At 36.8% G+C, this 12,653-nt stretch overlaps 1 protein-coding gene across 1 annotated transcript in view; it reads left to right on the top strand.

The window, feature by feature from the left end:
- Window positions 1–12,653, top strand: part of KLHL20 (kelch like family member 20) — a 56,186-nt gene that overhangs the window by 30,115 nt on the left and 13,418 nt on the right. The window contains exons 6-8 of the mRNA XM_021682618.1: window positions 2,003–2,118; window positions 8,565–8,748; window positions 11,130–11,273. Of these exons, the coding sequence (XP_021538293.1) occupies window positions 2,003–2,118; window positions 8,565–8,748; window positions 11,130–11,273 (444 nt within the window). The remainder of the gene's footprint in view (window positions 1–2,002; window positions 2,119–8,564; window positions 8,749–11,129; window positions 11,274–12,653) is intronic.

Here is a 12,653-nt window from a genome sequence, read left to right as displayed (position 1 = left end):
TGTCAAAAAGTGTCAGGAGCATTTTTTCATTCTATCACATATGCCTGCCTAGGGAATAGGACCAGCCTTGCTTTCTGAGGATGTAGACAGAGTCAAAGGACTACTCCTCAAGCAGCTGTGGAAGGGTTTCCACTAGAGTTTGGTGGAGTAGTTTCATAATGTATTTTGATTGAAAGAAATTCTAAATGCTTTTGTAATACAAACAAGATACCTATTTTATTGGGCTATCTCTGTAATATAGACACAATTTAAGAATTACTTTTCCCAGTTTGATAGGTTTTAAGATTTAGATTCCAACCAAACCATATGGTGTTTTTAACCATTTTCTCCCCCCAACATGTTCTATATATAAAAATGAAAGAGCAAGTCAATACTCAGAACTTCTTAGACTATACTGACCTTTGGGTCTCCCTTAGTGACTAAAGAAACTTGTTCTAGTATTAGGCATCTCTAGAACAGAGGTAGAACACGTAGATTCATTTGCATTTCTTCTATAATCTGAAGCCTGTCCCTTTAACAAGATATGTCAGAGGGAGTTTTAGATATTTGTCTCTTAAATTTAAAAACAGACAAATGGCAATTAATTCCCTCAAATATTGACAATAGCAGAAGGAAAACCATATGAATTATGGATTTGAAATCTGAAGAAACAATGCCCCTCCCCTCTAAAACATAAATCAGATTGTACTGATTCTGATGCACAAAGTAAAGGTACTTCCAAAGTCACTTTTAAAAGAAGCCCCTTCCTGATATCCTGACCTCATGACATTTACTACCTGTGGGACCTTAGGCAAGTTACTTTAACCTCATTCTGCTATGGTTTCTTCATCTGTAAAGCCGGGATAATAAAAGTACCTATTTCATAGGGCTGTGGTGGGGATTGGCAAGTTAATACATATTAAGCCCTTAAAACAGGGGCTGACACATAGCTGTAAGTGTTCTTGTTGTTACTATTAATTTTGGGTTGGCTTGCTAAGTATTAGCTCTATAGTACTCTTTCTAGGAACCCCTGAACACTTAATTAAAAAACCGGATATTAGGAGATCACAGTCTTTGTTTTTAAGGCTGAGGAAGCTTGAAAAAACTCTTGGTCATCAGCTTGGGATTTGGGGGGTGGAGGGGCTGTTGGTTTTTTGGGGTTTTTTAGGATAAATAAACTCAGAAGGGGTCTTATCACACCCATATATTGGAAGTGCATCATTGGGTCATGATTAGGACTGGTTCTGCAATAATAAATTACTCTTTGTAACATAAAAAGCTAGAGAAATGAAAATGTATTTTAGGAAACACTTCCAAAGTTGAGAAAGAACAGAGTAACAGATTGAATTTGCACTGATCAGGCACTGAATAACTCAGAGGACTCAAGTGAGAGGAGTACATACATGAATAGATTTGTATTAGGATATTGTATTCAACAAGTATAATTACTAGGATCGTCTCAGAAAGTACCTTAATAGACAGAAAAAAAAATTTGTTCATCCTCAGTAGACTTGTTGAGAGTAAACCATTTCATATGGTACCAGATAACCACTTAATATTAAATGACAGTATAGTGTTTCTTTTTAGCAATCCAATTTTTGACATAGTTTTATTGTTTAATTAATCTAACAAATATCTAATGCCAGGGCTGATGTACTGCTTTGCCAGTATCCTGCAGAATCTAGTAAAATTCATTAGAAAGCAATAACCATGCAGGCTGGTAATTGAGTTGTAAGTTTTAGTTTCCCATAAGTTATTGTTGGCCCCAAGCATATTAAGTTTTAAGCTAAAGTTTATACTAAGATAGGAAGTCATGATGGAAATACCAATCAATTTACAACTCGTAGTGTGACTGGCATCATTTCTCTCAAGTTTGTGACTTTTTAAATATTGGCTGGCATTCATGATTTGGTTTAATTTATGCTTGTTCCCCTTTGCCGACATACATATTCCTAAACCATATTGGAATTTGACTAACAATGTTATTTAGACATTTGGAATAAAGGCAAAATTTTCTCCACAGGGACTTGGTAGATGAAGCTAAAAACTATCTCTTATTGCCTCAAGAACGACCACTAATGCAAGGACCAAGGACAAGACCACGGAAACCTATTCGATGTGGAGAAGTACTCTTTGCAGGTTTGGGTCTTAATATACTGTGACTAAACTGAATATTTTCCCACATGTTAAACTGATATCCACTGTCATAAGAAACATATAATAAGTTACCTTGTAGCTTGATTGTTAACTCATGATCCAACACTGGTATTCTCTGAGAGTGCTCTATTTTTATATAAGTCTAAAAATGTCATGCAATGGATGTTTTGTTAAAATGAGTCACATGCATTAATTCTGTCAAAAAACATTACATTAAACAGTTACATGCTTTCCTAGCTCTACTGAGCTAGATTGAGACCAAGACAACCTGCTATATCATTTTGCTCCTATTCTCTACTCCTAAATCTCTGACAATTTTTAGCCTCAGATGTTTCCCTTCCTTCCATGTAAACTCAGCTACCTTGCTCACCTGAACAACTTTCTCACTGTTTAGTCAAACTACTTCTTACTGGTTCTGTCTTAGTCCATTTGGACTCTAACAGAAAACCAGAGACTGGGTGGTTATAAACATAAATTTATTTCTCACAGTTCTGGAGGCTGGGAAGTCCAAGGTAAGTCACCAGGAGATTCTGTGTCTCATGAGGGCCCATCTGCTTCTTCATGGAGAGTCGTCTTCTCATCTTTTTGCTGTGTCCTTACTCGGTGGTAGGGACAAGGGAACTTTCTGAGGTCTCCTTTATAAGAGCACTAATCCCATTCATGGAAGCTCTGCCCTCATGACCTAAGCACCTCGCAAAGGCCCCACCTCCTAATACCATCACACTGGGGACTAGATTTCAACATACAAATTTTGATGGGGCATACAAACATTCAGTCTGTAGCAAGTTCTTTGAATTTTTTTTCTAATTCTGATTCATGTAGCTAGCGAGAACTTACTGTAGAATTTGTATTTAAGCTCCCAACTTGCACTAATTCCATGGTTTCTTAGATGTAGGTATGCTTGGATTCTTTTGTCCCATTTTAATTTGTGAAGTGTTCCATTCCTTCTCATCAGGGAATTTCATGCAATCTCTGGGGCATAGTATCCTTTTCTGTCAGCCTAACCACTGTCTATCTTTTTCTTTCCGGTTTAATTTTCTCTTGGCATGTGGAAATATATTTTCCCCTATATTTTTAGAAGAAGAGGCACCTTGGTGGCTCAGCCGGTTGAGCGTCCAACTCTTGGTTTCAGCTCAGGTCATCATCTCAGGGTCTTGAGATCGAGCCCCGGGTCAGGCCTACACTCATCAGCCTCAGAACATTCTGGTGATGATTAAGAACTAGATTAACAGAGGGGAAGGTAACAGGAACTCAGACAAATGAAACTGAAGAGAACTTCCTCCCTATGATCAAAAGCTAGAGGCTAAGCCAAAAGGGTATATGGAAAGTATATTTCATGTCCAGGGTCTTCTCTGGATTCAGTGGGGATACCAATCCAGTGGAACTAGACAGGCATACCTTTGGGAATGCTGAGAGACACTAATGTAGCTCCTTAAATAGGAATTTAAACTTGACTTCGCTTGAGTTATTCAACAGCTGCCATCTTTATCCTGCTGATTTCCACCATATTTTTCCAATGTGACCTGATTATAAATTGTCAGGTGGCATGTTTTTAGTGTGTAACTATCTTCATGAAAATCTCATTTGCCTCTTTGATTAAATCATGGTATTGGGTGCCTAGCTCGCTCAGTCAGTAAAGCATGTGACTCTTGATCTCAGGGTCATGAGTTCAAGCCCCATATTGGGTATAGAGGAAAAAAAGAACACCTTTTGAGGCACCTGGCTGGCTCAGTTGGTGGAGTGTGTGACTCTTGGTCTCAGGGTTGCAGTTTTAAGCCCCATGTTGAGTGTAGGGATTACTTAAAAATAAAATCTTTAAAAAAAAAAGATCATGGTATTAATGAAACCATACTTTGTCTTCTTTAGAAGCCAGCTAAATTGGATCAGTTTTATGATCTCAAATTCCTGCTAGTAATCACATAATTTCACATTGCTGATTGAGTATCTGATTCCTTGACAATATTGTTAACTACTTGAAGGCAAGGACCATTTCTAATTTATCTTTGTAGTTTCTAGATTGTGTAGCAATCTTATCAGAATAGGCACTCAATAAAGATTAATTACTTGCTGTTGATCCTGAGGAATACTAGTGAGAAATGAGCATCAACCCACCATGACTGATGGAAAAAGAAAATTGGAAAGCACATGCCAGTAGCATTAATGGATTACTAATGTCACTTTGCATATGAAAGATAACCTATTTTTAAATAACACCTTTGGGGGCGCCTGGGTGGCTCAGTCATTAAGCGTCTGCCTTCGGCTCAGGTCATGATCCCACGGTCCTGGGATCTAGCCCCTCATCGGGCTCCCTGCTTAGCGGGAAGCCTGCTTCTCCCTCTCCCACTCCCCCTGCTTTGTGTTCCCTCTCACTGTGTCTCTCTCTGTCAAATAAATAATATCTTTTAAAAAATAAAAAATAAATAACACCTTTGGGGCACCTGGTTGGCTCAGTTGGTTAAGCATCTGACTTCAGCTCAGGTCATGATCTCGGAGTCCTGGGATTGGGCCCCACATCAGGCTCCACACTCTGCTCTCCCTCTCCTTCTGCCCCTCCCCCCACTAGTACACACTCTCTCTCTCTCAAATGAATGGATAAAATCTTTTAAAATAAATAACACCTTTATTTTTCTGATAATATATATGTGGTATAAAAATTTTGATTAACACGGTACCTGGGTGGCTCAGGCAGTTGGGCGCCTGACTCTTGATTTCGGCTTAGGTCGTGATCTTCAGGTCATGAGATCAAACCTGGTGTGGGGCTTCACTGGGGGGCAAAGCTTGCTTGGGGTTCTCTCTCCCCCTTTTTCTCTGCCCCTCCCCCATGCATGCCCATGCACACACACACTCATGCGTGCTCTCTCTCAAATAAATAAGAAATTTTGATTAACAAAAAAATATAAGGGGCGCCTGGGTGGCTCAGTTGGTTAAGCAACTGCCTTCGGCTCAGGTCATGATCCTGGAGTCCCAGGATTGAGTCCCGCATCGGGCTCCCAGCTTAGCAGGGAGTCTGCTTCTCCCTCTGACCCTCCTCCCTCTCATGCTCTCTATCATTCTCTCTCTCTCTCAATAAATAAATAAAAATCTTTAAAAAGAAACAGAAAAATATAAAGAAGAAAAGTTAAATTATCTACCATCTTTTTTTACACTATGAAGCTTTACATTTTCATTTGTAGAGAAGAGCCATTAGGTCTTTTCCTTTACAGCTGCTTTGGTTTTTCCCAGCTTTCTCTGTCTTTTTATGTTTTCCAGATCTGAATATCATTCTTGAGTGATACTGTTCACTGACATTATTTTAGATCTTGACCTATCTGTCTCTACTTTAGTAAAGCTTAATCTTCAATTTCTTTTGGTTTTTACTGCAATTTTGTTTTCATTATCTTTAGAATGCCAAATTACCAATTCTCCACTCTGTGGAAACCCTGGAAACCTAAGATCAAATCTATAATCTTAGTAATTTTTTACTCAGGAGCATTTTACTTCTCCTGATATCTTCTGGCCTGTCCTCTTGTTTTCCATTAGACTTATTGATGCTTATCATTTTGTGTTTCTGTTTTGTTGAGGGTTTTTTTAGGTTTTCACAGTTCAGTGATCCTTATTTCAGATACTTTCTAAAAGTTGCCTTCTTTAAGGTAATACTTTTTGACCAAATCTGTCTTTGAAGTAATTTTTTTTAGAGTCAACATCTCACCATGTTTCTTTGTTTGTTTTTCAGCAATATTTTTCCTTAGGTACATTTCTTAACTCAAATTGAGCATTCTCATGGCAAGGACATGCATACACTTTATTTTGCTAAATACAGCTATACTTAGCTTATAATAACTTAACTAGTTCTGTCCCAACTATATCATCACTTGTTGCCTCAGAAATCATAATACAGGTAAAGTTGCCATGAGACAGTGGAATTGATGCTTTCCTTTTCTTGTTCCCCACGTCACAGGAAATATTGAAATTTTCTTTCCTAAAGACCTGTTTTTTTGTTGTTGTTGTTAGTATCAGAGGACACAATTTATGAAGTGGTAATAATTTGATTTGGAGCCAGATAATCCAAAAAAAGTTGGTTTTAATGGCTCCCATTGTAAAATTGTGCCCAAGGTTTGGTGGTTAGGCTATTTGATTTGTCTTGAATGCTTATAACCCTCACATTTGCAGCCAAATTTTATTTTGGATTTTAAGATGTTTTCTCTGACATTGAAACTCCTGGCATATATCCTAGAACAGAATTAAAATTAAAGGGCGCCTGGGTGGCTCAGTTGCTTGGGTGACTGCCTTCGGCTCAGGTCATGATCCTGGAGTCCCTAGATCGAGTCCCGCATCGGGCTCCCTGCTCGGGAGGGAGTCTGCTTCTCCCTCTGACCCTCCCCCCTCTCATGTGCTCTCTCTCATTCTCTCTCTCAAATAAATAAATTAAAAAAAAAAAAAAGAATTAAAATTAATATACACAAACTTACTATGATTTAGTATGTTTTTATTTTAATTAGTTAACATGAAGGTGCAATATTGGTTTCTAGAGTAGAATTCAGTCATTCATCATTTACATACAACACCCAGTGCTCATCACAAGTGTCCTCCTTAATACCCATCACCCATCTAGCCCATCCCCCACCCTACTGTGATTTGGTATTATTTGAATATTCTGATTTAAATGAAACCATAAAAAATAAAATGTATACAGCACATTGAGATTTGAAATAAAGAAGTAAGTTTTCACATCCATCTAGAATAAGATTAGAAAACATTATAGAAACCATTATTTTTCAGATGTCTTGAGATTAAAGTATCCTTACTTAACTTTTTAAGCTCCAGAATGTAGCTCTTATTTTGGATTGGAATAGAGATGATTTGAAAGAATAACAAATTAAATGTATCTGCTATAACCACACTTTTTTTCAGGTCGTACTCAGTTCTCCAAGAAGCTCTATGGAACTCAGTTTGACTTCTGTCATTCTGGTTATGAAAAATGTAGTTTTTAAAAAAAGTTTTCTGACCTTATATGTCATGTTGGATAATATAGAATTCAGTACAGGCTTAAGATTATGCAGAAAGTATTTTGTAGCATATATCATAAGAATTTTTATATTATTTTTGGTCACAAGAGGACTATAAAGAGACCATGAATAGATGAGTCAAAATCCCTTCCCCTACTAGAATAAACAAACCTAGGCTTCTGATTTATAGTTTTTTTTTAAGTATAATTAGCATATAATATCTTGTTAGTTTCAGGTATACATCATAGTGATTTGATATTTTTTATGCATTACGAAATAATCCTTGTTTTACCATGTGTCACCACACAAAGTTACTACAATATTATTGACTGTATTCCCTATGCTACACATTACATGCCCATAACTAATTTATTTTATATTGGAAGTTTATACCTCTTAATCCTCTTTACCTATTTCAGCCACCCCATAAACCTCCACTCTGGTAACCAACGTTTGTTTCCTATATCTATGAGTTTGTTTCTGTTTTGTTTTGTGTGTTTGTTTTGTTTTTTAGATTCCACATAAGTGAAATTGTGTTCTATTTGTCTTTCTGTATCTGACTTATTTCACTTAGTTGGATCCCTCTAGATCCAACTATGTTGTCGCAAATGGCAAGATTTCCTTCTTTTTTATGGCTGAGTAATATTCAGTTGTGTATGTGGTATCCATTCATTTATCAGTAGACCCTTATGTTGCTTTCATATCTTGGCTGTTGTAAATAATGCCACATTGAACATAGGGGTTCATATATCTCTTTGAATTGGTGTTTTCATTTTCTTTGGATAAATATCCAGAAGTGGGAATGCTGGATTGTATGGTAGTTCTATTTTTAATTTTTTGAGGAACCTCCATACTGTTTTCCAGAGTGGCTGCACCAGTTTGCATTTCCACTAGTATGAGGAATACACTGCAAGTGTATGAGGATTCCCTTTTCTCCACATCACCAATGCTTGTTATTTTTTTGTCAGGTTTTAGTTCTTTTGGTTTTCAATAACAAATTACATTTATGTAGTGTTTTATTCTTTAGAAAGCAGTTTCATGTATATATTATTTCACTTTTAAATTTTTATTCTTTATTTTACAAATAAGGTAGTTTACAAGATATTCCCAAGATCATATTGCTTAGTAGAGGTTACAGTCAAACCCCAGTTTTCTACCTAAATTCAGTGCTCTATCCATTAAATGCTACATTATTTCTCAATCTCATTTAAATTAGTGTCTTTGCCCTCCTCTATAAAATGGACCTAATACTAACTTATTTAGAAAATTAAAGATTATAGCAACCCCAGTAGCATAAGTAAAAGTCATGACTTATGTTTTGACCTGCTTCTAGACATATTTGGTAAGTCCAAGCATTAGGTCACAATTTAAAGTTTTGCAATGAGTGATACATTCTGTGCATTAGGACAGGTATTCTCCTGACCACTTCTCTTACTTCCCCAGTCGGTGGCTGGTGCAGTGGAGATGCCATTTCTAGTGTTGAACGATATGATCCACAGACCAATGAATGGCGAATGGTAGCTTCAATGAGCAAAAGGCGATGTGGAGTTGGGGTCAGTGTTCTTGATGATCTGCTATATGCAGTAGGAGGCCATGATGGATCCTCTTATCTCAATAGTGTTGAAAGGTAAGTAAGGTCAATTTGAATATTTTTTGCATTTGAGATGTTAACTAGGAAACAAATATGATTTGCTCCTTTAGTGTTACATTTGTGGCACTAGTTGGCAGCCTTGACCCCTTAGCATGACGTACAAGTTCTTCATGATGTAACCTCCGCCTGACCTATTTTTGCAGTCTGTCTCCCCCAGCCACACCACTGTTCCCTAATGCTACTCCAGATCCACCAAATTGCCTGTAGTTCCTTGGACACACTAAATTCTTTTATTCCTCTTTGCCTACCCATATGCATGCTATTCTTTCTTCCCTGGATTATCTCTCCAAGACTCAAATGTTATTTCCTACATAAAGCCTCTGACACCACACAATTAGTTACTCATTCCTCTGCCTTTTCATAAATATTTTGAACATACATATCTGATTGGCTATCATTGTTAAAATGTCTTTTCCCATATCTATCATAGTGCCTGGCACATTGGAATGCTACGATAATTGTTCTAGTTTCTTGCTTTCATATTCCCTTTTTCATTAAACTGGGATTTACAGTGATTCTTGGTATTTCCTAAAAATGTCTGTGACATCCTGCAGCATTAAAAGATCTAGAGGTAGGGGCACCTGAGTGGCTCAGTCATTAAGTGTCTGCCTTCGGCTCAGTTCATGATCCTAGGGCCCTGGGATCAAGTCCCACATTGGGCTCCCTGCTCAGCAGGAAGCCTGCTTCTCCCTCTTCCACTCCCCCTGCTTGGGTTCCCTCTCTCACTGTTTCTCTCTCTGTCAAATAAATAAATAAAATCTTTAAAAAATAAAAATAAAAAATAGAAAAGATCTAGAGGTATAGTTTGTATAGCTGAAAAAGGAAACAGAGGAATCAACTCCATAGAAGTTAAAAAAAAAAAAAAAAGCACACTTAAAAAAATAGAGTTAGAGATGCCTGGGTGGCTCAGTTGGTAGAGCATGCAACTCTTGATTTCAGGGTTGTGAGTTCAAGCCTCACATTGGGCAGAGAGCCTACTTTTTTTTTTTTTTTTTTTTAAAGATTTTATTTATTTATTTGACAGAGAGAGACACAGCGAGAGAGGGAACACAAGCAGGGGGAGTGGGAGAGGGAGAAGCAGGCTCCCCGCAGAGCAGGGAGCCTGATGCGGGACTCGATCCCAGGACCCTGGGATCATGACCTGAGCTGAAGGCAGTTGCTTAACCAACTGAGCCACCCAGGCGCCCGAGAGCCTACTTTTAAAAAAATTGAAAATATGAGTGCCTGGGTGGCTCAGTTGGTTAAGTGACTGCCTCCAGCTCAAGGGATTGAGTCCCATATGGGCTCCCTGCTCAGCAGGGAGTCGGCTTCTCCCTCTGACCCTCCCCCGCCATGCTCTCTCTCATTCTCTCGCTCTCTCTCAAATAAATAAAATCTTAGAAAAAAAAAAATTGAAAATATAAAAAATAAAAAATAAATTGAGAAAAAGAAATAAGAATAGAAATTATTAAATATTTACAACTTAATAACAATTAAGCCCAAATATATCAAAATGTGTGGAATGCAACTAAGGTAGTATTCAGAGGCAAATTTATAGTGCATTTTAACTTAATATGCATTCATTTGAAAATAAGAAAGATGAGAAAATAAATCATGCTTTTAAATCATGAAGTTACAAAAAGAGCAACAAAACCCAAGAAAATAGAAAAAAAGAAATTAAATAGAAAAAAGAGAAAGAACTAATGAAATTGAAAACAAATAAAATTGATATAATTACACAAAGAGCAATTTGATAGTTTTTTTTGACAGTATATTTTTTAAATTGACAATGACTCTACTCTGTGCCCCATGATTCTACTTGTCATCATCTATTTGCACAAAGAGAAATATACAATGGTAATCACTGTTTTTAATAGCAAAATGTCAGACACAATGTAAGGATACATCAACAGGAATATGTAATGGAACACACAATAATGAAATGCTGGAAAAATCTAGAACATTATTAGCATGGATAGATCTCAGAAGTATGTTGAGTAAAAAAGCTGTGCCTACTGTGTGGTATTATTTATGTAAAGAAAACATACTTGCATCTAAATATACCTATTTAAAAGTATTTTACTGAAAAGTCTTGAAGGACATACACCAGGTCACAATGGGAAGAGACCAGAAATTGATGGAACTCAAAGGAAAATTTAGGTTTACCTATAACATTCTGAAAAAAAGTTTTAAAGAAAATATATTCATCTGTGACTTGTATAAGTAAAAATTAAGTTTAAAAAATAAAACCTAAATTAGCTTTTCATATGCTTTAGTTATCAATCAGCCCATATTTAGAGGAAAGAGTATAGAATATGTAAATATAGCCAGGCTTTCTTTGTGTAATACAAACTCTGCTCTTACTATGTTCTCTGCAGGTATGACCCCAAAACAAACCAGTGGAGCAGTGATGTGGCTCCTACAAGCACCTGCAGGACAAGTGTTGGTGTGGCAGTGCTCGGAGGCTTTCTCTATGCTGTGGGTGGCCAGGATGGCGTGTCTTGCCTCAACATTGTTGAGAGGTGATTTTTTTAAGTCATTTTCAATTTTTTAAAAGAATATAAAGGGTATTTACCCAAAGGATGCAAACATAGTGATCTGAAGGGGCACCTGTACCCCAGTGTTTATAGCAGCAATGTCCACAATAGCCAAAATATGAAAAGAGCTCAGATGTCCATCGGCAGATGAATGGATAAAGAAGATATGGTGTGTGTGTGTGTGTGTGTGTAATGGAATATTACTCAGCCATCAAAAAAATGAAATCTTACCATTTGCAATGACGTGAATGGAACTAGAGGGTATTATGCTAAGTGAAATAAGTTAATCAGAGAAAGACAATTATATCATTTCAATATGATTTCACTCATAAGTGGAATTTAAGAAACAAAACAGGATCATAGGGGAAGGGAAGGAAAAATAAAACAAGATGAAATCAGAGAGGGAGACAAACCATAAGAGACTCTTAACTATAAGAAACAAACTGAGAGTTGCTGGAGGTGAGGTGGTTAGGCGAATGAGGTAACTGGGTGTTGGGCATTAAGGAGGCCACTTGATGTAATGAGCACTGGGTGTTATCTGCAACTGATGAATCACTAAACTCTACCTCTGAAACTAATAAGTAAATAAATAAAGGAAAAGAATATAAAGGGCTCTTTAAAGGAAACAGGTTAGGATGCCAGGGATGGCACCATTCAGTGGATATCCCATGGGCTTTAGGGGAAAAGTTTTCAGATGATCTTAAGGGTCTAGGAAGATGAAAGATATAACCTGATTTTTCAAACTATTTGTTATACCGATAGAGCCTAACTGAAGAGTTGGAATCATATTCTAAATTTTATTCCATATATGAAATTAAGCATAGCACTTCTGAAATCTGTTCTGATTTTTTCCCCCAGTACTTAATGTATGACTGCCCAGACTTCCTCCAAAAAAAAATGATTGAAGTAATAATACTTTGTCTAGCCCATCTTATAAATACCCCAAAGTATTTTGTATATGGATTCTCATTAATTCTTGAAGTGTACTTAGGGAAATCTGGGTTGGCTGTGGAAGTTTAATTTATACTTTTACAAATCAGTTAATTTTAGTGAAATAGATTCTATTCTTAATTTCTTGCTCCATCAGTTTGTCATTCTGTCCTAGAGATTAGATTTTGGAGTCTCATGTGTTAATGATTAATAGCAAGAACATTCCATATTTCATCCTCACTTCTTAAATGTTTCATGACTCTTCAGAATTTTTCAAATAGCATTTACTAGTTGGGTTACCATGTTTAAGTTGAAGAGTTTAACTGTCTTAAATAGAGATAAAGTTGCAGGTAATTCTTGAAAGCTATTTCTTCTTATTTTTCTGTTAAGAAACTTATTTCTCTACTTTCAAAACTCTATGCAAAAGGATTCTGG

This window comes from Neomonachus schauinslandi, chromosome 6 (genome assembly GCF_002201575.2).
Source record: "Neomonachus schauinslandi chromosome 6, ASM220157v2, whole genome shotgun sequence".
NCBI lineage: Eukaryota > Metazoa > Chordata > Mammalia > Carnivora > Phocidae > Neomonachus > Neomonachus schauinslandi.
The sequence above is the reverse complement of the archived record's forward strand: the minus strand, read 5'-3'. Positions and strand labels throughout refer to the sequence as shown.